Below are 25316 nucleotides of genomic sequence, written 5' to 3'. Positions count from 1 at the left end.
CGACGAGAGCCAAGAGGCTGCCGCGTCGCTCGGGATTGTGGGTGGACCTGCTGGTGGAGGCCTAATGAGGTTTGGCGGTAGCGGGCGGCGGGATCTCACCGCGGGGGCTGGGGGGCGCGGCGCGGCCGTGCGGCGGACGGGGGCGGCGTGGTGCGTGCGGCTGTGCCTGGCACCTGGCGGCGGTAGCGGACTAGGTCAGGCAGGAGCTCGGGACCTGACCGACTGACGGGCTGAGTGTGGTGGTGGGGGGATCAGTGACTAGATGGGCCGGCCGGCCGGGTGTGGTCTGTGGGCCAGGCTGGTTTGGACGCGAATTGCGGCCCAAAATAGCTGTGAATATCAATTTTAACACCTAAACTATATTATACATGTATATACCATTAAAAACTACTAAACATTTTCCCAAAAATATTGGGTATGCCCAGGAATACCCAGGCCACAATAGTGGGTCCGCCCCATGATCATCATATTCATGTTCATATTTATTTTTTCTGCATGCATTGCATTTTGCCATCATTATAATGTGTTCATCCAAAAATGTTCTCTTGCACCTTCATTGCATTCCATTCATGCTTTGCATATGGTTGGCTTGGTTGTTCTTTACGCTTTATGATGAATGATTTCATATCCATGTTAGTGCTTCATATGGGCATTTTCCATTCGCAATCTTGTGTAAAGATGGTGTTTAAACTTGCTTGCAGACCATCATCATTCAGTTTAATAAACCTTGCTAGCTATTCATCTTGTTTTCATGCTGCATTGGTTGGTTTATAAACTTTGCAATGCGCTTTCTTTTTCTTGTGCTATAAAGAATTACTGATCTTGGGATAGACATGGTGTTTTGACCTTGGTTAATTAATCTCTATAGCTATGGAGAAATTCAGCAACCTAGCTGTAAACATGGTGTTTAGAACTATGTGTAAATATTATCTTTGCTTATATGCCTTCCACTCATATGCATATACACATTGCACTCACGTACACCCATTAGGTTTTTATCTTTCTTTTTACTAGACTAATTATGCCACAAGTTAAGAATCTTAGGATGTGGTGTTGGTTTGTTGGCAATTGTTTCTACTCCTAATCGTCACCCTAGGTGTAGTATGTGCACTTGAATTGTTTTGCAAGCATAAAGAAGATGCTCTCACAAATAAAAAGAAGATAAATACAAGGGATATGATTCGATGGAAATCAGATTTGGAGGCAATAAAATTCCAATCACCATAGCACCACTAATCTTCTCCCGAGACGAAGTTCTATGGTAACTAAGGTGTGACCAAAGAAAAAAAGCCAACCAGATCATCAACATGAAACACACCTCATTAGAACCTTCCAATTCTGCAATGTCTTGTTCCGCATTATCATAAACGTCATGCTCGTGCTCCTCATCACCATTGCCATCACTGGACATGTTGAGGTACATGTCCACCTAGCTACCCTCACCCTCGGTGTAGGTTCTTGCAACGTTTGAGCCACTACCGCCAGCAATAATCTGCTCCATTATATACCTTTCATCCTCTTTGGCTCCCATCTTAACTAATAATACAATTAGTGATACAATAAATGTATATACATGAAACCATACAACAACCATGAAATAAAAGAAATTTATACAAAACTTGTCCTAATTGCCTGTACAATAAACATATACACGTAATTATACATCAACCCTTGTCTAGTAAAAAAAAATCGGCAATCTACTAAATATACACATGATTGAAATATACACATGAAACCATACATTAAATTATAAATATATATATATATGGAATTCATATATACAATAAATCTTGTACAATTTATTACATGAAACTTACATGAAATTAAACATTAAAAAATTCACGCAATTATACAACATGCACCTCTCTCTCTCGTGACGAGGGTGGCCAGTCGGGCAGGCGAGGGGGCTAGGCGCAAGGGCGCCGGAGGGGGGTAACGGGGGAGGCGAGGTGGCGGGGACGAGGGGAGGCACGGCTGGCCGGGTTGCAGGGGTGGCTAGGTAGGGTCCCCTTTTTTGTTTTCTAATGCCAATCACCGTCGGCTCCAGTGCCGTTGTTGAAGGGGATGCCCATCACCGCCAACCTTTCACCAACGGTGCCTAAAACTGGCGGTGACGACATTTTTGGGTTTGACACTGATAGGTCTTTCTGTAGTAGTGTATAACACATTTTTTTAAATTGGTTCATTTTATTCAAATACTTCCTCTTTCCAGAAATATAAGGCATCCTAGATATTTTAGGACATATTAGCAGGAGAAGCAAAATATGCATGTATCCGTGAGTTAATAGTAGTTGCAGATAATAAGGAACTTATTTTTAGTAACAATCCACCAATCAGTCACCCTGGCGACCAGCCCAAGGTGGTGGAGCTGGTGGTACAAGTGGTGGCACAGAGCAGGGAAGCGGTGCGACGCGGTTGGACACGTGTGGTGGCCGGCGGGACATGTGTGGTGGCCGGCGGCAGCCGCAGGCATGGGGTAGCAGCCCTGGAGTGGTGGCGCGCACCCGAGGTGGTGGCACGGTTCTTGGCTGGCCGCAAGTGAAGGAGGCTGAGAAGCGATGCAAGAAGGCACCCCAGCGACCCTTTTGCGTGGATGCGAAGGTGAGGTTTATGCTTGTGGCGGCCATCGACCATGAAGAAGAGGCGGAGGGAGATTTGTGCTGGCAACCGCCGCTGCTCTGTTGGGACTGAGATGGGGGACAAGACACTAGTTGGGTCTGCAGCTGCACATGGTTCAGAGGTAGCGGCGGGAGAGACGCTGGAGGCTTGTAGAGGAATGGATGCGGTGCGGCGATCATGCGTTGGGAAGCATGATGGCGACCTACTTAGGAGGGGCTCCCTCTTCTTCCCCTTCCTTCCTTTCTCTTCTTTTTTCTTCTACCTAAAAATTTATGGAGGGGCTAAGGGGGGCTCCATTGTTCGAGCGGCGGTAGGAGGACTGAAGCTCTGCCCGCCCCACCCGTTGATCCACCCCTGTCGATAAAGACTTTGCTGGTCTTGTTGCGCCAAGTGATAATTGATGAGGCAACCCCATCGCCCCTATCTTCTTGATGGTCCATTATTGCAATCATCGTCCTGCAGAATTATCTTATGGCATGTGCATTCAAAGTGCCTGGTCTGATCCTCAACCGGTGCGTTGGGACTCTTCCGACATGTGTATGCTCTTATTTTAACTAATATTTTATGGTATATGGTAAACTATAGAATTTGTAGTTATTTGGGATGCTCTAAAATGTCTAAGTGTTTAATTTTTTGTAACTACGTGCTTATAGCTTGGTCGTGGGTTGGAATCCTACAAACCATGCACGCACATATTACTCATGATGCGTGTGTGCGCGAGCCTCCCAGCTGTTTTTCTTTAATTTTTTGGGTGCAAAATATTTACTACCTATTGGTGTTACCAACTGGTAGTAAAGGAGCCCTTTTAGTACCGGTTATTTGATCCGATTCTAGAGAACTCCCTTTAGTACCGACATAGTGGTACTGATTGCCAAACCAATACTAAAGGGGGTTGGAGATCAGTACTAAAGATCGTTTCTGCAGCAGTGATATATCAGGGGCACTGCAGATTCTTCGAGTTGTTGCCTTAAGAGAACGCGGGTTTTGCTGTCTAACCTCTAGAAGATATGAAGCTATACATCGCAAGACAAAGAAACAGTCCAACCTGATACAGATAGCAAAATCAGAGCACAAAGCAGCTCAAACAAGCTTGGTGCTACATGCATACTAGAGTGTTGGGCCACAACGAAAGATGGTATTTAACAGAGCAGCAAAAGGAATTGAAATTTATACTGCCTCAAAATATGTTGGAGATACGTGTTAAATTCTACCAGATATAAACATGAGGCATATTACGTAACTCATTGCTACTACTATGTAACCCAATTCTAGATTCAAATAGCTAGGTGTAACCATTAACATATGCATGTAAACGGTATGTAAAAATAGCATATGCAAAATAGACGTAACCGTACAAAACATCATGTAACCCATAATAATAGGTATGTAACATTCTAGATCTTGTGTAACCTACAACTTTGTAAGAAACCAATCTAGGACTTACAGATTAGTGCTCCGTCCTCGTGTAGACTTGCTGCAGGGTTACGCGTTGCAGTGTAGATCGAAGATGAGGCAGCGCATAACATAGTCGATCGAATCGAGCGGTTGCACAGTTGCGCTACCCAAAAACTTTATTGTTGTCCGTCGTGCAGGCTTCCTGACGGCAATAGCTCGGAGATACCGCTCACCCTCCTCAGTGCACGCCAAGGAGAAGAGCCGGTGAGATCCAGCAGCTCAGTACCACAGCACTCTTCATCAGATGGAAAAGGGAGAAGGGAAGGAATTCGTGGGTCTCTCACATGTACATGTGTGTTTCTGGACGTCTCCAGAACTTCTTATAGAGAAGACGGTAGCCCTCTGCTAACCGTTTCCCCTACAAAATTGCCCCACTAATTGGCAGTAGTAACCACCCTATTAACTCAGGATTAAGGTATTGACTGCGTGCTTATCACCTCCAATGACCGTTGTCAAAAGATTACACGCAAACGGCAAAAAGGTTATATCAACTTGACTTGGCAGCACGCTACGTCGCAAGTTTCAAGTCACATGGTTGGTTACGCGAAAAGAACGCAAATATGCGTGCGTGCGTGCATTGTATAACCCAAGCCCCCTTCTCTCCTTCAGTTACGTATTTAGAGAAGTGAGAGAGCTCTCCTATTTAAGTTGGCTTCGACCAACTCAAACTAGCAGCATGGGACTATAGAATGCCACTGAACTCTTGCTTTGGGATTCCTTAAAAGATATATATTTATACATTTTGCTTTCAGGATTTTAGGTAACTAGATTTAACATTTAGACTAAATGTTAACTAGATTTATATAGTATATATATACTATAGAGTATCTTCATATTCTGCTTGGGTAACTAGATTTAACATTTGTACATTAACATTTGTATGTGCAAATGTTAAATTTAGTTACCCAAAATCCTGAAAGCAATCTAGATGAAGCGATTCAACTTCCATCGAGTCCTTGAATTCACATTACACATGCTTCGAGAAGCCGATAAGTTATTTCTATCTTGAAATAATTATTTTAATCGGTTAATTTTCAAGCCGGCTAGCATAAAAGAATATATGTGCCAATGGGGAGTAACACCGGTACATTTAAGCAAGGGTGTTGGTATACAAAAGTACCGGTACGTTTACTTGATCATTCGTGTTGGTTGTCTTCACCGTGCTAGCAATAATGTATGCCTACAATAAGCTGAAAGGGAACTCACAACAGTAGTCAATTTATACCGAGTATTTAACAATCTTGTACTTATTTGCAAAGGGTCATAGCAAAGGGTCATAGGATAAGATGTATTTATTGGCCAACAAGATGGTACCATACAACAGTAGTCATGCAAAGCACCATATCGAAAGAAGGTAACATCATGATGACCCCTTTGGAACTAGAAGGAAATAAACACAAAACAGATGGCACACTGGCCGGAATATGATACCCAGTTATTGAACAAAACACAAAGGGTAGGTAGCATGGAGTAGTATCTGGAGATGAACACACGTCTGAGTGTGTGGCATCAAGATCACCGACCTTATTGGAATATAAAGAGAGACACAAACAAAGACGTACTACACAAGGCAGCTTTAAGTGGATACGATATCCAATTATTCAGCACAAGGACGATCCAGTTGGATGCATTTGCTTAAGCAACCACGGTGGCAGCGCCAACGTGCACGTTGCAGAAGCTAGAGCAGGCTTGGTCGCAACTCTCAACGGCATCGTTCGCCTCTTCATTTCCCAGAGCTGATAAAATTATATATATATATATTAGATTATAGGATTCTAGCTGCCGCTAATTAATGATTATTGTTTTCTCTGTCTGAGCAAAAGGTGCTTACCAGCGTTGATGTTGTTGCACACAGACGACGCACACCCCAACTTGCAGAAGTTAAGCACATTAACTTCCTCTTCAATGCAAAACCAATACGTTTCATCAGATGGAAAATACATTAACGACTCAAAACACAAAGAAATCAAGTGAGATAAATTTATTATTTACCAGTGTCCGGGTCAAGGGTGAGGTGGTCGTTAGGGGGCTTGCATTTGTCCCCGCTGATAATTTTGCAGCCTGACAGTTTTGCACACGTTGGACGGGATGTACCCGTGATACGGCAGGTATTGTAGATATTTCTTGCAGTGGTGGATGGGCAGCAGCTCTTAGCTTCCACTTGTATCTGCCCTATAACTAGACACAGTAAGAGAACAGCGAGGATTAACTTCTTCATACCATTGCCGGCTAGTGCCATGTTCTTCATCATACTATGATTGTGTCTTGGCCAGGGAGAGAAGCTCGTGTGTAATCGGATTAATTGTGAGCACAACAAGAGCTAGCATGGCATCTATTTATAGGCTAGGGACTGGACGAGCAGAGTAGATTATTTGCAGCGTCCGTACTTGTTTACCGTGGGCCAGACATTTCATGCGTGCCCTTCTGCACATACCAAACGAATAGCATTATTAAATACTATCTACTGTATGGTTGTGTGCCACAACCATAGGTTAAGGGCCTGTTTGGTTTCACATGCTTACGCATAAGCAACTTAAAATAAGCAAATAAGTTGCTTATGAAACCAATCACTCTTGCTTATGGGGTTGCTTATTATAAGTAAATAAGCAACTCTTGGGCTGCTTATGGTTGCTTATGGGGACTAAAAGGTGCACTTTACACCTCCTGCCCTCATTCAATGCACCCTACCCCCCTCTCTCTCTCCCCCCTCCCCTGTCACCACTCACCAGCTCCCCTTCCTCCGCGCCACCCGCCGCCGCCGGCCTCCGCACCACCCGCCGCCGCTCCCGCCCGCCGCCCGCCTCCGCGCAGACCTGCTGGATTTACAAGAGCGGCTGCGTCGCTCGTGCCGCCGCCGGTCGGGCCCGGCCTGGACGCCGCCACGGGCGTCGACTCCGGGGACGTCGACCTCGGCTCCTGCTCCATCCGCCTCTACCTGCCACCCTAGGCCGCGGCCGTGGCCGCCGACGGCAAGACGAAGCTGCCCGTGGTGGTGTACGTCCACGGCGGCGGCTTCGTGGCGGAGTCCGCGACGTCGCCGCACTACCATCGCTTCCTCAACGCGCTCGCCGCCACGCGCCCAACGCTCGATGTCTCCGTCGAGTACCGCCTCACGCCCGAGCACCCGCTCCCGGCGGTCTACGACGACTGCCTCGCCGCGCTCCAGCACCTGGCGTGCGAGCGCATGCTGGTGTGCGCCGCCGCTCCCGCCCCACCGCCGCCCCAGCCAGCTGCTGCTGCTCCCTGCCCGCCGTCGGCCCCCGGGATCGGGCGTGTGCAGGAAGAAGAAGGGTGGGGAGGCAAATTGGAGGGGTAGCTACACAAGGGGCAAATATGACAATGTCCATCTCATTCAATGCTCATAAGCAAGGGTATCCAAACAGTTTAGACTAAAAATAAGCAACTTCAAATAAGCAACTTTAAGCAACTTTAAGTTGCTTATAATAAGCAACTCAAACCAAACAGGCCCAGGTCATGGCACATCAGAGTTTGTCCAAACAGTATAATAACCTCCATGCATGTCCATATCGTGAAAATGTGTTGCACGTGCTTGCAAGAGATGAACAGAGGGCATAATTAATCCTGGATTAGAAATACAAGTGGGCCATTTAATTTATCTTGATCGAAAGGCCCGCGTTTCGTTGGACTTGTATTCGTAGGGTTATATATAAAAGTGAATGGAAAGGATATTGTGACCCTGTATGGATGCATTGATGCTCCCAATCTTACTAGCTTGTCTATTATATCTCAGCTAGTCAGCTTAACTAATGACTGCTCATGAGATTTTCACCGCAAGGTAAAATAAATTTCCACACAACCCTCCAGGGATTAGTACACTAGGGATTCCATGATTGTTGATAGGGATTGCATGACAATGAAGATTGTCATGTGGCATATGTCACTATTAATCCTGATGGTCCCTTCCTTGTATCCATTAGTCCCTCCCGGTCATCCTTGTACTCATCCAAAGGTGACCTGTATACTAGTCCAAATATATGCGTGTCCATATCCAAAAAATGTGTTGCACGTTTCTAGTCTGGACAAATACTGGTAAGAGATCACAAGTGGAAATAATTAATCATGGATTCGACATGCAAGCTTGTGTGCCATGTGTCCTGAATGGCTCGCGTGACATTGAAGTAGGTAGTCATATGGAAACACAGAAGAGTTTGTAAATAGTATGACCTCTGTACAAATGCATTCAAGCACCCACATTCCTAGTATCTTGTCTGATGACTCTCAGTTAGTCATCTTGAATAGTGAAACATTCTTGGAATTCAAAATATTTTTTTGTTACATTTCTCTTTTGCCTCCTTTAGTAATGCGTCATGCAACCGGTACCCAAGACCGAGGCTTTTAGTCTCCATTTTCATAGCACAGGTTGCAGCATCCGATACTGAAGGGGATTTCCCAATTGGTGCTAAAGGTGCATTCTATAGTAGTGGAGGGAAGACTCTGATGATTTGGTGTCAGAAGGAACAAGCTCAGCTGTCGTCGCTGGTCGAGGAGCAGGCCGCATTAGTAACCAGAAATGGCTCCAACTTAGTGACCACCGACTATTTGTTGGTGGCCACAATTATATTTATTCATTTATTATAATATTTTTAAGAAATATTTTGAAGGAATAATCTTGGTGTATTGTATTATACTTTAACAATACATGTAATTGTATGTCTAACTATGATTTTGTTCTTCCAACATTTTGTGCTAATTGCTATCACCTAAATTAAATGGATATCCAAGTAGAATTTTGAACTCGCATTCAACCACATCTGGATCCGAATTTGCATTTGACTAAAAACCGGCTAAAAGGTGCTATCCAAATCTGATTCCCTGCGAATCCAATCCGATTCCGTCTTACGCATGACCTCATTTTACGTGAACAGTCTACCTCGGAAAGCAGAGTACATTGCACCAAGGGTTTCAGAGTACGAGGTTGATAAATTCTTGAAATATTTCAACTATGTATAACAAATCATTGTGCGCAGGCCGCCCAGCAAATTATTACAAGTTCCCTGTAGCTCTCAACAAGTCTCTTGAATATAGTCCTGCTCATATTAGTGTAGCTCAATTAGCTTTCAACTGAATACAGAGATCACATGTCCGTCATCAATTTCTGCTTGGTCTGCTCCATGGATAAAATTATCAGATTTGCCTTTGTGATGAATATACGTGTCACTAGATTTGTGTTATCCATGTATGTGTCCCTCTTCTTGGCGTATCCAAGGCAAGACATGCAAGTATCTATGACATGTTTGTCTCTTGCCATTCTTTCTGGCAATGCTCATGTATTTTCTGAAGAAAACAGATCACTTGAGACATGCATGCAAATAGGCACGGGGTATTCTTCTGCATATATGCTGTCACTACTCCCAAGATGGTGTGGTCCATGTATCCGTATCTCTTCTTGGCGGTTCCACGGCAACCTAGGGTAAGTCGTGTATCACGTCCTGCCTCCTTGGTCTGTCTCTCCATGACATGTTTGCAGTGATGTGGTCCACGAAATATCTTATCCACTTACTGTTTTCTTTACGTAATGAGATGAATTAATTAATAATTTGCAAAAATTAGTTCAACAGCTTCACCGAGAATGTACAGATAATTTCAAGTTGTTGATCAATATATGATTACTACTCTATATTTCAAATATTAGATCCAACATTTTGTAAAGAGTATTTTAGCATTCTATGCAAGGACAATAAAACAAATAATTGTGCACAGGCGGTCCAGCAAATTATGTCAAGTTCCCTGTAGCTGTCATGTCTGTTGAAGATAGGCCTGCCCATATTATAGTGCCTCAATTAGCTCTCAAGTGAAAACAAAGACCACAATTTGACCATGGATAAACTGACCAGCTTTGCTTGTGTGATGAATATACGTTTCACCATATTGGTGTGATCCATGTATCTGTCGCTCTTATTGGCGTATCCAGGGCAATCTTGGCAGGCCGTGTATCACGTTTGCTCTACCTCCTTGCTAGCTTGGTCAGCCTCTTTCATTATTTGTGGCAATACTCATGGATTTTATGGGGAAGAAAACAGATCACTACAGACAAGCTAACAGGTTCTGGGTATTCTTGTGCGTGCTGTCAGTACTCGCTTGATGGTGGTCCATGTATCCGTCTCTCTTCTTGATGTTTTCATGGTACGGCGTAGGTATATTATTTATAGCGATTCTGGAAGCTCTAAAGTGGCTAAATTAATGTTTGTTGTAACTAGGTGCTCAAGGCATGGTAATGGTAACTAAGTGTTCATCTACAGTAAAATCCAATGTTTTTAATGCGGTTACCCAAACCTTGACCCCTGTCTTTGTTCTGGACATACATTTGGTTCTAGTAATTAAATGTGTTTAGTCCTCAACCGGTGCATTCGGACTCTTCCACATGCGTATGTGCTTATTGTAACTAATATTTTTATGGTATATGGTAAAGTATGTTATTAACATGTAGTCATGGGATGCTTTAAAATGGCAGCAACAGCACCTTGTAGAGCTTGCATCACTATGTAAGAAACCCACATTAGCGATGGCTCTAAAGCTCATTACTGATGGTAGATTTTTGCATTACTAAATTATCATAACTAATGCTACAACATTAGTGACGCATTTTAATTACCCTTCACCAATGACTCTCACAGTGACATGTTTTTTTAAAACACGTCACCAATGATTTGCCATTGAGATAACGCGTTTTAACACGTCACTATTGAGGATAAGTGGTAATGAGATTTAAACCAAAACAGGTCACTATTGAGGGTTATTAGTGATGGGATTTAAACCTAAATACGTCACTATTGAGGATCATTGGTGACGGCATTTAAACCAAAATTTGTCACTATTGAGGGTCATTGGTGATTCGGGGTGATCTAAAGTGGCTAAATGTTAGTGTTAACTATGTGCTCCCGGCATGGTAACTAAGTGTTCATGGTACAGTAAATTCAAATGTTTCATGTGGTTACCTAAACCTTGTCCCCTGTCTTTTTCTAGTAATTCAATGTACCTGGTCCTCAACCGGTGCTTTTGGACTCCTGCAACATGTGTATGCTCTTATTTTAGCTAACATATTATGGTATATGGTATATGGTAAACTATGTTATTTATAGTCCTTTGGATGCTCTAAAATGGCAACAACAGCACCTTGTAGAGTTTGTCTGTGAATCAATGTCAGTTAGTTCCAAGACGTATTATGTAGGTTCTTCCCCCAGGATACTCCAGCAAACTCCATAACCATATATACAGTGCAGAGAGAATAATACTTCAGATAAAGTTAGTGCAAGCACCTAGAGGAGTATAACTTTATGGAGCCAGGTCAGCAGCAGCAGCAGCATTGAGTGTTATTCCTTGAACAGTAGAATGATCTTAGGGCTAATATCCACGGCAAGGTAGGCAGGCCGTGTATCACGTTTCGACCTCCTTGCTAGCTTGGTCTGCACCTCTATGACATCTTCTTGGGGTATCCACGACAAGGTAGGCAGGTCGTGTATCACGTTTCGTCTATACCTCCTTGCAAGATTGGTCTGCCTCCCTATTACATGTTTTTATATTTTTCTGCATGTGTTTGTCTGCATTACAACTTTCTTGCTTTTCCTTTTCAGCCAAACACCTTTCTTCAGATGTTTTTTTTGACCTTTTGGACGAACTAAGGTTTTCATCTCCAATGACATCTGAATTGCTGATATATTGATCCTAAAAAAGAACTTGTCAAGTGTTAAAGAAATATTTAATAAAAATATAAGAGAATACTTTTGTTTATGGAGTACCTTATTTTCTATGTTTTCTACGGATTTGTTTCTATGCTTGCATTTTTTCTTATTGCTGGGCATAGACCTTTTTTCATGGTCACTTCTTCTGGGATCTTCTTTTTTCTAAAAAATTGTGAATTGTCACATAGAAAAGTATAATAATAAAGTCTAAGAATTCAACATATATCATGTTTTTTAATTTAATTGCAGTAGAGCACTTTGTAATGCATGCTGCTCAAATTAGATATTGCACTATCCGCTATTCCTTTAATGCTTAGTAGACCTGCAATTTTGCATGAATAATATTTTTTTGCATGTATTGTAAATAGAATGAATACTTAGATGGAAGTGAGTATACTTTTCTAGCCAATCTTTCCCCAGTCCTTATGGCTTCTTCTACGAATGTTACTTTCTCGGTAAAAGAGTCATCAGTGTCTACCTCTTCATTCTCGGTAGTTATCATGTAGCATTTGTCTGAGTTGTAAATTTAGGTTAGAATTTGTTTCATTGATATAGTAAAATTATTAAATATTAAGGATTCAAAAGAAAAAAGTGCAATAAAAACTTAAGAATAAAGTGTTACCTTTTTTACACTTTCCATACCAATTCTAGAACTGCTCTTTTCTTTTGGAAAAAATATCTTTGAAACAGTATAATCAGGTCTAAAACTTGTCAAGTTGTACTCGGTCAATTTGAATTGAAAAATCAATGTTTCTTCACATATTTTCTGAATTGATTTTGGTAGCTACTTATTATCATCATCAACTGAGGTGATCATCGAATCTGCTCATTCATTAATTATAATTTCTGCTTCCTTGTCAAAAGTACACAAGTGCACTGTTGTTGGATCACTTATTTGAAGCTTAATTTTGAATCTGCAAATATTATTCTCTATTAGAAATAGAAGTACTATAATAAGATTGTAAACTACTAACTAATTTACCGTGCTTTAGGTTAGGCTCTCTTGTCACATTTATTGCACTAGTAGTGATCAAACATCTTTTCAAGTTACTTCTTACAATCGCCTCTACTACATGAGATGTAGTACCAACCATATGTTGCATTAATTTCATTTATTGTTGCTTCAATAGTAAATACCTCATCCTGAAAGTAGGAACAATACCATCATTATGTATGTGTTGACGCCAGATTTTGACACATATGAAATCGGCGTCAAGAAGGGAAGGAATCAGCTGATGCGGCGAAACACGGAGGTCACGATTGGGAATCGGCCGATTGGTGCTGCAGTATTTCGGCGGATGGAGTTGGTGGAAATCGGCCGATTGGGAGGCTGGAGCAGTTGGGCCAATATGGGCCTAAAGTGAGCTATGAAGATAAAAAGGAGATCGGCCCATGGGAACACGATGACCAACTCCGATAGGAATTATGCTTGTAAATATTCATTTTTGTTTAAAATTAGAGATAGAGTCCTAGTTGGTTAAGAGATTGGTTGTAACAGGCTATAAATAGCCGCTTTCATAGATCTGTAATCATCATCAAATCAATACAACAAACTACTATTTTCTCGCACTTTACTTTCGAGCAGGCGACTTCGCCAATACTTTTCTTCTTTTCACGAGTTTGTACGGGTTGGCGGGGCTGCATCAACTTGATCTCCGGCTGATTCTGTAAGTTCCGCATATCGAGTAATATCTAAGCTTTAACTTCGGGCGCATTGCTGTCGTTTCGTTTAGATTTATTCACCAGTTATCGATAATCACTTGAATTCTAGGTTTTGCCTATTGTTCTAGTTTTATCACCAGTTATCCAGCTTGGAATTAGGACTGTCGGCTTTTTTATATCTTATTGCTCAATTTACTACTTTTTGCATAGCCGATTAAGATCCGTTCCTAGTGTTGCTACTGTAGCGTTGTTTAGTTTACTCTTAGCAGTTTTCTTTACCAACGTTGCCTGGTTCATATCCAACCTATCTGGACGTATCCAGGCCTTCACACCGTTGTTGAAATTGAAACCCAACCAAGAGTTCGTATGGGGAGAAGAGCAACGCAAGGCACTAGAAGACATCAAGCAGTACTTGGTCCCACCAGAAACTGGTAAGCCATTCAAGCTGTATTTATCAGCCGATGAGCGAGCTATCGGATCGGCACTGGTCTAGGAGTTCGAAGGAAAGGAACGGGTAATATATTATATTAGTAGAAGACTTTTGGACGCCGAATCAAGATATCCCCCGGTAGAGCGGCTGTGCTTATGTCTTTACTTCTCATGCACCAAGCTCAGGCACTACTTGTTATCGGCAGAATGCGTGGTTGTATGCACGAATGACGTAGTAAAGTATATGCTGTCATTGCCGATTTTGAAAGGGTGGATCGGAAAGTGGATTTTGGCTTTATCAGAGTTTGATCTACGGTACGAATCGGCAAACGCCATCAAAGGTCAGGTTATGGCTGATTTCGTCGCCCAACACTGCGGACCAAAAATCGCTGTCGTGGAACCAGTACCGTGGACCTTATATTTTGATGGCTCGTCATGTGGGGCCGGATCGGGAATCGGCATCGTTCTCATATCGCCTCAGGGGGCATGCTATGATTTCTCTCTGTCGATAGAAGCATCCGCCACTAATAACCAGACGGAATACCGGGCTGTCCTGAAAGGGTTACAATTGTTAAGAGAAATTAAGGCCGACACCGTCGAGGTTTTTGGAGATTCCATGCTCATCGTGGACCAATTGACAGGAAGATCCGAGTGCAAAGATGATGTATTAAGGGTTTACTATGAGGATTGCCTCCAACTTCTGAAAGAATTCAAATCCACAGTTATTGAGCATATCCCCAGGGATTACAATGAAGAAGCCAACAGGCTGGCTCAGCACGCGTTCGGGTATCGGCCGATTCAAGGCGCCATGATTCTGGAACTCGCGGCCGACGGCTGGCGAAAAGAGATCGCCGATTTTTTAAAAGACCCATCTAAGAAAGTGGATTGGCGAATACGATTTCAGGCCACAAAATATGTGTTATTGGAAAATGATTTGTTCTACCGGACGATTGATGGTGTTCTACTCAAATGCCTAGGGACGGAGGAGGCAAAGACCCTGATGGGAGAAATGCACGAAGGGGTGTGTGGAGCCCACCAATCGGCGCATAAGATGAAGTGGATGATTAGGAATAATGGATATTACTGGCCGACAATCCTTGAGGACTGTTTCAAGTATTATAAAGGATGCCAAGATTGTCAGAAATATGGGAATGTGCAACGCGCGCCCGCGTCGGCTATGAATCCAATTATCAAGCCGTGGCCGTTCAGAGGTTGGGGAATAGACCTCATTGGACAAATTTATCCTCCGTCAAGTAAAGGACATAAATTCATTCTGGTAGCCACAGATTATTTCACCAAATGGGTGGAGGCGGTTCCATTAAAGGCCGTAACATCGGCCGCTATGGTCGATTTCGTGAGGGATCATATTGTCTATCGTTTCGGCATCCCTCAGACTATCACAACTGATCAAGGGATGATGTTCACGTCGGGAGAGTTCGAGGAGTTCACGGCCGATATGGGAATCAAGTTGCTAAATTCCTCCCCGTACTATCCTCAGGCTAACGGCCAGGCCAAATCTTCCAATAAAGGGATAATCAAGTTGATCAAGAGGAAGATCGAAGAACAACCCAAAAAATGGCACTTATGTCTAACCGAAGCTCTATGGGCATACAGGATGGCCTGCCATGGGGCTACCAAGGTGTCTCCTTATCAATTGGTGTACAGTCATGAGGCAGTATTGCCATGGGAGTTGAGAACAGGGTCGAGACGCACGTCGCTTCAAGATCAGCTGACGGCCGATGATTACTCCTCGCTCATGAATAGGGAACTCGACGATTTGGCGGGCCAACGTTTGAGAGCCTTGATCAGTATCAAGGAAAACAAAAAGAAAGTGGCCAGATGGTATGACAAGAAGGTCAAAGTCAAGCAGTTCTCCCAAGGGGATCTGGTATGGAAGTTAGTGTTGCCGATTGGATCAAAAGATCCTAAATTCGGTAAATGGTCTCCCACTTGGGAAGGGCTGTATAGAATCGGCCGATGTGCCCTGGGAAACGCTTACATTCTGGAAATGATCGAAGGAGAAGAATTTACTAGGGCCTTAAACGGGAGGTACTTGAAAAGGTATTACCCCAGTATATGGGTCGGAACATAAGAATCGATCGCAAGGCATTGACAAGACAGAAAGATCGCTCCCTGAACGATCACACAGCCGATACGGGAGAAGAAATCGCCTAAAGGAGAAAAATAATCGTTCAAATCGGCCGATTTGTGATTCAGTACGAACGATGAATTACACGACCGACACAGTACACTTCGCCCTTAGAACAAAAAATACTCAACTACGCTTCTTCTTGAGTTCCCTCTCAATCCTACCTAATTCCATTAGAAGGCGAATGCTTCGTTCTGCCACATCTCTCATCGCGGCCTCCGCCTCAACTTGGCAAGGAAGAGGATGGCTCCGATCCATCACCGGGCGCGATGTCCCTACCGCGGCGTTTTCAAGAACAACCGGAAGAGGAAGTGGGTGGCTCCTGTCAACTTGCGGTCGCCCGTAATCATTGCCGTCGATGAAGTCCCAGATCCGTTAGACGTCGGCAGGAACGTGATCTCTGAGTTCTTCACGGTGTTCCTTGATCAAGTCCTTGTCCTCTTGCGACAACGACTCATTAGAGTGCACGAGTTCGATTGCTCATTCGAGTTCAGGGATAAGGTGCCTTGGCTGAAGAAGTTAGCACATAGCCGCCTAAAAGTTGGAACGATTTAAAGGGATCAAACTGAAAAAAGGGCGAAGACGGACCTCGTACCTGATTGATACAAGGAGAGGAGAAAGAAGAAGATGAAGAAGACATGACTACGAACGTTCCGATGGAAACGTAATGGGGGAAAAAGGAATCGAGTGGAGCAGGTATTCTCAAGAGCGAAACCAGGGCCGGTATTTATAATAAGAGGAAGAGCGGAGGTTTGGTAAGACGCGTCCTGTCAGAGTAAAAAGGGTAATAAATAGGAGAGCGCCGCGAAGGACGGTCAAAAGGCATTAATGTTCGTACAAAACGGCTAGTACTTTTACAAGTCACCCAGAAGGGCGTTAATGGCCGCAATCGCTCGATGCCTGATCTGATCGGCCGAGTCCAAGACTCGTTGGTCATCATCTGCCGACCCTGGAACTTCTGACATATGGCGATGGAGTCTAAGGGCCTCATGGGCCAAATGCTGCCTCTCCTGCTTTAAATCGGCGATAACGGAAGGGAGTTCCTGAAGCTTCTTCTCTTCAATAGCTATTTCTTTGGTTACCTACTCCATCTCCTTGGCAAGTTCCGCCCTTCGGTGCTTGAGGCGATCTATCGTGCCGACGAGTCCAGGTCGGGAATTCTCGAGGAAGTGAATCCGATGGTGTACCTCCTGGGCCCGTTGCTTGTACGAGTCCTCTTCCTCACGAGTCTTGGCCAGCTTGGCGCGATCGGCCATGTGACGCAGAGCCCTGAAGACCGGGATCCGCATCGACTCGATATAAGCGGCCGGTGCCAAGGCTTCTTCTGCTTCCTCTGGGACTCGCCCGTTGACGTCACCAAAGAGCTGCCGAATCGGCGAGGCGTCCTCCACCAATCGGCTGATGTCCTCTTAAAGAAGGGACCGTATACTTTCAAGCTTAGCGCGGACGTCATCGGGGATGGAGCTCAAAGTAACTTGACGAGAAGCAACTTCCTCGTCATCAGAGAGCGCGACCGCAAATGAGAAGAGGCTATTATTGGGAGTGTCCTATTCCTGTGAATGATAAATAAAAGGAAAATGAGTCAGCCGATGGTGGTGACGAATCGGTAAATGCGAGTCAAATGACTTCTCACCTCTTTGAAATGGATCTCCTCCATCTGCGTTTGTGGAACAACCACTATCGACTCGGGGACTGGTGCCATTGGCTCATCGGAAGAAGAGGATTCGACAACGATCGGCGTTCTGCTCGGGCCGGCCTCTTGAAGGACTTCTTTGGCAGATGGCTAGTCGGATAGCATAGTTAACGTGCCGATGACCTGCGTCAAGGTTGGTAGGATCATCATTCAAATATTAAAGAAGTGAGTTGAGAGATCATGTACCTCAACGGGAAGGGGCACTGGTATTTCAACTTCTGCTTGGGGCATTGCAGATTGCTGTGGATCTGCTGAGGCAATCTGCACGGCCTAATAAAGGAAAGGTCAGTATTGAAATGACTGTCAGGAAAATCGGATGGTGAGTTTACCTGAATAGCTTCCACCAACAATGACGCGGCAGCCGCTCCGGCCTCTTTAGCGGCTTGGAGGTCAACTTCTTCAGCGACCGGAAGGGTCGGCGTAGCCGAAATTTCTGCCGATGCAACCACGGGTGGATCGGCCGATTCTGTGCGGGCGCGTACTCGGCGACTTGTCTTCTTGATAATCTTTTTCTGCGCTTGCTTCGCTCGGCCGGCTATGTCATCAACGGAGGGGGCGTGATAGCCGATGAGGGGGAATGTTGTGTATGGATAACGGTCCTCTATCGACCGACCACTCCGACTGCATTTTGGGGGAGCATGGCTCTCAGACTGAAATAATAATAAGAGTCAGTATAAAAAAAAAGGAGTTGAAAATCAGCTAGAAAGAGAGCGATACCTCAGCATTCGGATCGATGTTGTCGGGATTCAGGAGATTACAATATATCGCCGTAGAGGCGCAGAATAGATGTTGCTTCCATTCCACCCACCATAGCTTGAACTGCTGAACAGCGAAAGGGGCTACTATCCAACTGGCCAAGTCTATGGTGCTGGAGTCTGGAATCCGATCGTAGTAGTGGAGACCTTTGGTGAGCTCGTCTCGAAATTTTGCTCGGCCGGTGAAGTATGCATAAATCGGCAGTTGACCCAAGCCGAATTGCCGTGCTGTGACGGAAGGATGGTAAAACTCATAAGTGGGGGCATCCTTCCCCGAGAGGCTTGATCAATTCATCTGTGAGGTCCTCATCAAATTTGCTGGTGGCCGAGTCAAAACAGGAGGGGAGCTCGAAGAGTGGTTCCTCCCTTTGATAAGGGAACAAGCTGGTTGCGTCTTTGCTGAAGCCATTGTAGAAGCATCTGAAGTATTCGGCCACCTTGGCAGCAGAATATGAGCAACCGGAGAAGGCCGATGCCGCTTCACCGAAGGAAGTACACCGGCACCGTACAGTGGGATTCTCTGCCGATTCGATGTTGGGGAACATCATGTACTCCACTCGCTGCTGGGAGATCTTGCTCATATATAGATTAAGCCACAAGTTGATGAACCACCAGGGTCCACCTGGGTTTCCAATCGGCTCTCCTTTGGATAGCTTGACGCCGATCTGATGCAGCATATGGTAAACCGATCCCAATAGGTGCTTTCCAAGAGGAACAGAGGCACCTATCGATAGTGCCTCGGCCAAAGCCTGTGTGTTAGTGGATGGACCGGCTGCCCTCCCGCAAAAAAGGTGTTTTTCTAGCCACATCATCAAGAAGGCCGCATGCTCTCTTTCCTGGGCTGTCCCGGCCCTTCTGTTGCACTTGATGAATCCTTTCCACCCGCCGATTCCTTTCGTCTCTAGCCGATGGGATGTTTTGGCCAAGTAACGGAAAGGAGTATCGGGAGAGGAGATATCAAGGCCGGTCAACATGACCACATCGGCTAGGGTAGCGGTCATAGCTCCGTGTCCTAAGGGGAATGCGTTTAGGGCATCGGACCAAAAGTAGGAGGCTGCTATTACTAAAGGCTCATTCCTTTCCATTTGGGACAAAGATAAGTCGATGCACTGGCCGATTTTGTGCTCGTCCCATTGAACTCTTTTTGAGGCGGCTATCCATTTGTACCATTCCCTCCAGCCGGGGGTTTCATTCGGCCATGATCTGAAGGTACCTGACCAGTGATCTAGGTCCATGGTTGATTGCTTGAAAGGGATCCTATGGGTTTCCAAATTGATTAGGTCGGTTGGATCTGGGTTTCCCATGGGACCAAAATAGATAAGGCCGGGAGTTTCGGTGAGGCGAATAGTAATGTGGTGCCTAACTGCCTAAACAGGTAAAGAATGGAAGGGGCAGTAAGAAATGATCTAAGGTAAATGCATCGACATAGAGGAGCGGAAAGGAAAGTTTTGGTAGAAACCTCTGGTATGAAGCTCATTGTGGTCGTTGATGAAGCTCCCGCTCCCGCCCGATGGAGCTCCTGCTCCTGCCAATGGAGCTGCCACCATTGCTGTTGGAGCCGCTGCTGATGGAGCCGTCTCCGGGACCTCGGATGTTGGTGGAGTGCCTGAAGGTGTTGCCATCGGGAAGGTGGGGTGGAATGTAGATGGAAGAACTCGCCGGAGTGAGAGGTTAGAGGCTAAAGAGACGCCGGAAGAAGAAGGAGGTCAGTGCGCCAAAGAAGGAAGACGTGGGCTCGTGAAGAAGAAGTACGGGACGTACTGATATCTAAGGGCGGTCTGAGAAAGGGTAAAAGCGGAATTTTTACCACGCCGGCGGTTCGATTTTTTCAGGAGGAGTGGTTGTCGTGGGCGCCCGTTTCGAAAAGATTGCAATCATCAGGCAGAAGACCGCGAAACGGAAGGGTATTTTCAATGCGTTTGTTTCGGAAGGGAAGTTGAAAGGAATTTTGAAGTAAAGATTATGTTTTACTCCGAAACTTGGGGCATGTGTTGATGCCAGATTTTGACGCGTATGAAATCGGCGTCAAGAAGGGAAGGAATCAGCTGATGCGGCGAAACACGGAGGTCACGATTGGGAATCGGCCGATTGGTGCTACAGTTGAGGATCGGCCGATTGGTGCTGTAGTATTTCGGCGGATGGAGTTGGTGGAAATCGGCCGATTGGGAGGTTGGAGCAGTTGGGCCAATATGGGCCTAAAGTGAGCTATGAAGATAAAAAGGAGATCGGCCCATGGGAACACGATGACCAACTCCGATACGAATTATGCTTGTAAATATTCGTTTTCGTTTAAAATTAGAGATAGAGTCCTAGTCAGTTAAGAGATTGGTTGTAACTGGCTATAAATAGCCGCTTTCATAGATCTGTAATCATCATCAAATCAATACAACAAACTACTATTTCCTCGCACTTTACTTTCGAGCAGGCGACTTCGCCAATACTTTTCTTCTTTTCACGAGTTCGTACGGGTTGGCGGGGCTGCATCAACTTGATCTCCGGCCGATTCTATAAGTTCCGCTTATCAAGTAATATCTAAGCTTTAACTTCGGGCGCATTGCTGTCGTTTTGTTTAGATTTATTCACCAGTTATCGATAATCACTAGAATTCTAGGTTTTGCATGTTGTTCTAGTTTTATCACCAGTTATACAGCTTGGAATTAGGACTGTCAGCTTTTTTATATCTTATTGCTCAATTTACTACTTTTTGCATAGCCGATTAAGATCTGTTCCTACTTTTTGCATAGTTGATTTTGGTAGCTACTTATTATCATGATCAACGGAGGTGATCATCGAATCTGCTCATTCATTAATTATCATTTCTGCTTCCTTGTCAAAAGTACAGAAGTTGCACTTGTTGTTGGATCACTTATTTGAAGCTTAATTTTGAATTTGCAAATATTATTCTCCAATTAGAAATAGAAGTATTATAATAAGATTGTAAACTACTAAATAATTTACCATGCTTTAGGTTCGGCTCTCTTGTCACATTTATTGCAATAGTAGTGATGAAACTTCTTTTCAAGTTGCTTCTTACAATCGCCTCTACTACATGAGATGTAGTACCAACCATATGTTGCATTAATTTCATTTATTGTTGCTTCAATAGTAAATACCTCATCGTAAATACCTCATCCTGAAAGTAGGAACAATACCATCATTATGTATGTATGTCTCTAAATAGTATAGTGTACAATGAACATACTAATCCATACCTGATTTGATGTTTCAAATAATATCAAATTTAATTCTTCTAAAGTTCTTCTATTGTACTGCATTTGGTCTTCCAATATCCCTTTTAGATGGTCCTCAATAATGAATCTCTTTGACAATATTATCAATTGAACTAACATTTTTTCATCATACGAAAGAATGTATCATGTTAGAGTGCATGCTACATAGATTAAAATAGAAAAACAATATCTAATTTTTCTCACCTATCATGCGCATCCTTAGTTTCAGGAATAGGTAGATCTACATAAACTTTTGTTGCATTGGTTGACGATAGAGAATACCCTGATAAAATATCAATTATTTATTTTTCCTAGGAGGTTAGTTTGTTGAATGACTAATATTGAATAACTCATATTGAATGAAGACTTACTGCCAAATTTCCTCACAGTTGTAGATGTTATTGCAATGACATGGGATTTTGTCTTATCATCAACTTCCTCAACTTTGTCTCCCCAAAATCTAACTTTAACTTCATGGCCACAAAATTAAAAGTGAATAATTAATATTTTAAATACCTAACTGCGAAATTAATTATTTGTAGGGGCACTGTAGAAGATATCTTTTAGTTCAACAGAAGTTCTATACCATACATGTAAATGTTGAAAGTTTCATAGTTGTTCTCTACAAAAGAAATGAGAATTACTCGATCAGGAGCACAATATCACGGATTTTGGTAAATCCGAAGTTTGTCCTTGTTTCTTCTATCGGTCCAATGTGAGCTGAGATACCTATAACATCTATGAAACATAAATCTGAATTATTATTAGATGGTCATTGAATGAGTGGAAGTGTAAAAATTGAAAAACCAGTAATGTTTTACCTGATAGGTACATGTCCACATTTATTCTTGCTGAAAGCATATCCGTGCTCATGAAGTTAAAACTATACTTTGGAATGTCTTCAGTATCTTTGACCTTTTTTAGTGCAGTTGTGGGTAAGAAGTTGACTATCCTGTCATTTCCCACTGGCCGATACTTCTGTGGTTCTGGTGTGATTCTGACATTTGCAATTATGTACACATTGCCTTCTTCAATCAATGGTTTGAACTTTTCCATATAGGGCTTATTGATAACACCGTGGATCATGGTTCCCTAATTTTGCATCATCATTAATAATTTGTAAGCCAAAAATTATACCAAAAATGCAATCAAAGTGAACATCTATCATACCTCTTGATCAATAAGGATCATGTCAAGACTTAATTGTTCGCCACTACTGAGTAAGGTTGCATTCCACAATCTGGTTACCCTTGCCTTAATGTTCCACAATTCCTTTTCCTAGTCTAATTTCACTTAAAGTTTTGTTCAGCATTGCAACTTGTTCAACTACATAAGCAAAAGATGGTGATGGACCTAATTGGGCTATTTTTCTATACAAAAGACATTATCTACAAACATGGAATTTTTCTATACAGAAGTTATGGTACACAAACAACAATCAAGTAATTAAAATATATTTCGATAGAAAGATTGGATAGGAATAACAGTTTGAGAACAATGGTGAGAAGCAAGTCATCTATACCACACATGCAGCAGGCCAGATAATAAACAAATAATTTAATAGTAGTAATATATACCATGAAAAATTAATCTAATTGTAGAAGGGGAATCAAACAAATTCCAAAAACAATGTCTCGCGGTGCGTTGATCTCTAGAGTAACCATTCAATAGGAAGGTTCCGTGCAGACATTCGATGCCTGGCCGTAGCACTTGAACATTCAATAGGAATAACAGTTCTTGAAAAATGCTCAAAGGCAAGTATTACTATCTGCTTGCTTTTAATATTGGAATATTTTTCATATTAATCTAGGTTAGTCGGCTCCTATAGGCCTATAATTACTCCACGTGTTCTTTAGAGCATATAGAAAAGGGGAGGGTGATTGGTAGGTTACCTAGTTGATCTCTACAACATCGTTGTAGCTCTGTAGGTTGGTGAGATAAAGATGGTGATGCCGTCTAGCTATTTGGAGAGGATGATCTTTCGTTGATTTGCCGTCCGCAGTGAGCAAGCTTTTAGATGGATTCTATGGAACATGGATGGGATTGGTTGTGTTCTCTTTAATAGGCGTGTGAGAACGGAAGAGATTTAGATTTAGATTGATATTTTTTCTGTTTGTTGGTTTAGAGATAGACATATTTTTTAAAAAAGAAATTGCAATACATGTCTACATGTCATCGCTAGGGACCATGCACGCACATATCTAGTTCCTTTTAGGATACATATGATTTAGAATCAACTAACAGAATCTGTTTTAATCAATCCACACGCATGTCATCTTACTATCTGCTTGCTTTATTGGTCGCAATGGCAAGAGCTAGCAGCACGGTGTCTCAAAAAAATATATGTAACTGACTGCAAAAAAAATCTTATTGTTATTATTTTTTTTCTTTTTTTAGAATTTCTAGGATTTCTCTCTTTTTAGAGCGTCCATCTAGGATTCCTAGGTGGTGGAGGCTTCTATTGGTTTTCTTTTTTTTAAAACATCCACCTAGAATTTCTAGGTGGCTTCACGTGGAGGCTTCCAATTAGTAATATAGTAAGATGCTCATTCCATTTCTAGCAGCCACACATTATCATTTCGTTTTAATTCAAACGATCATCCTGATACACGTACTTACGATAAACTTCCAGCTGAAGCAGCCCAGAGATACATAGAAAAAAGACGCAGATATATATGATACAACTCATTTTTCTTGACTGATAACAAGAGTCGGAGGGAGACTCCGACTTCTTTTATTGAAAACAGAAGGTAGGAACAAGCACCGCTTACAAACCGCATTGACACACACCTGGCAGAAACCATAGCTGCAACAGAGAGCGATAGGAAAGACAATATGCAACCAGAAACAAAGCCACATGAGCAAACAAAATACAACTAGTACCAGACGCTCAACAAAAGCCCAAGCTACACTACCCGGGGTATATTATGTTCAGCCAATTTATTCTTTGGCCGACGTCACAGCCATTTCCCTGAAGTTCCGTTGATCCAGGAAGAGGATCTAGCAGATACATACAAAAGGAGGCCAAGGGACTGTGCACTCTGGCTTGCAGGCAAGAGGAGAAACTAGGGCGGGTTCGAGGACCTGCATGACGCTAGCATCACCTGGGAGGCCAGGATTCCCGGACACCGCAGCATGCTCCGTTTCTGCAAGCAGACGCCGAGGCTGCGGTGATGCTTCGGCCATCAGGTGGCCCATGGTCAGCACCAGCATGAAGATGGCGGCGATCTTGACAGCAGCTGCGGACGCCATGGCGCAGCCTGATCTAACCTCGCAAATTATAACTGGGAACGAGATGTCTAATGGTGAGACGAGGCCCTGAGAGGAGGTGCCCAAGATGGCTGAAAGGCTTGGCTATTTATAGGGATGGACCGGTGTATGCAATGTGCATCTCTCGTGATGACCAATATTATAAAATGACAATTATTGTAAAGCAGGTTAGCCATGCAGTGTATTGCTCAATATCATTATTACAAAAAAGCAGGCTAGTCATCTGATGTGTTGCCATCAGCTAGGGACCTAGCTCTTTGGCATGGTTTCGGCCACGTCTGATCCAGCTTAGCTTTTCTGCGACTATAGCACACTTTATGTAGCAAGTAGCTGGTGAAGCTCAAAACTAACTTC

The 25316-nt window shown here is 43.4% G+C and overlaps 1 protein-coding gene, 2 long non-coding RNA genes and 1 pseudogene across 3 annotated transcripts; 1 reads left to right on the top strand and 3 right to left on the bottom strand.

Annotated features, from left to right (window-relative positions):
- Positions 1 to 5338: 5338 nt before the first annotated feature.
- On the bottom strand, positions 5339 to 6507 carry LOC101773413 (thionin). The gene is made up of 3 exons (XM_004973305.2): positions 6067 to 6507; positions 5906 to 5974; positions 5339 to 5810 (listed from the first exon to the last, which is right to left on the bottom strand). Exons 1-3 carry the CDS (start codon positions 6323 to 6325, stop codon positions 5710 to 5712), a joined length of 429 nt encoding a protein of 142 aa, XP_004973362.1. The 5' UTR covers positions 6326 to 6507; the 3' UTR covers positions 5339 to 5709.
- On the top strand, positions 6400 to 7405 carry LOC105914580 (annotated as a pseudogene).
- Positions 7406 to 16863: 9458 nt separating this feature from the next.
- LOC105914650 lies at positions 16864 to 18267 on the bottom strand. Its single transcript, XR_001164326.2, has 4 exons — positions 18037 to 18267; positions 17894 to 17977; positions 17648 to 17830; positions 16864 to 17567 (listed from the first exon to the last, which is right to left on the bottom strand). It is a non-coding gene; the product is annotated as an uncharacterized LOC105914650 (long non-coding RNA).
- A 2837-nt stretch (positions 18268 to 21104) lies between these two features.
- LOC101765735 lies at positions 21105 to 25039 on the bottom strand. Its single transcript, XR_002678062.1, has 6 exons — positions 22514 to 25039; positions 22337 to 22430; positions 22064 to 22162; positions 21897 to 21975; positions 21675 to 21805; positions 21105 to 21595 (listed from the first exon to the last, which is right to left on the bottom strand). It is a non-coding gene; the product is annotated as an uncharacterized LOC101765735 (long non-coding RNA).
- Between the last annotated feature and the right edge of the window lie 277 nt (positions 25040 to 25316).

Source organism: Setaria italica, chromosome VI (genome assembly GCF_000263155.2).
Source record: "Setaria italica strain Yugu1 chromosome VI, Setaria_italica_v2.0, whole genome shotgun sequence".
Classification (NCBI taxonomy): domain Eukaryota; kingdom Viridiplantae; phylum Streptophyta; class Magnoliopsida; order Poales; family Poaceae; genus Setaria; species Setaria italica.
This window is presented reverse-complemented; position numbering and strand designations above follow the sequence as displayed.

What these genes read in the sequence shown, in the direction of transcription:
- LOC101773413 (XM_004973305.2), bottom strand. Translation starts at nt 6,325, where the DNA reads ATGATGAAGAACATGGCACTAGCCGGCAATGGTATGAAGAAGTTAATC. An exon ending in CACCCTTGACCCGGACACTG is followed by an intron (nt 5,975 to 6,066) that starts GTAAATAATAAA and finishes TTTGCATTGAAG; the next exon opens with AGGAAGTTAATGTGCTTAAC. An exon ending in GTGCAACAACATCAACGCTG is followed by an intron (nt 5,811 to 5,905) that starts GTAAGCACCTTT and finishes TAATTTTATCAG; the next exon opens with CTCTGGGAAATGAAGAGGCG.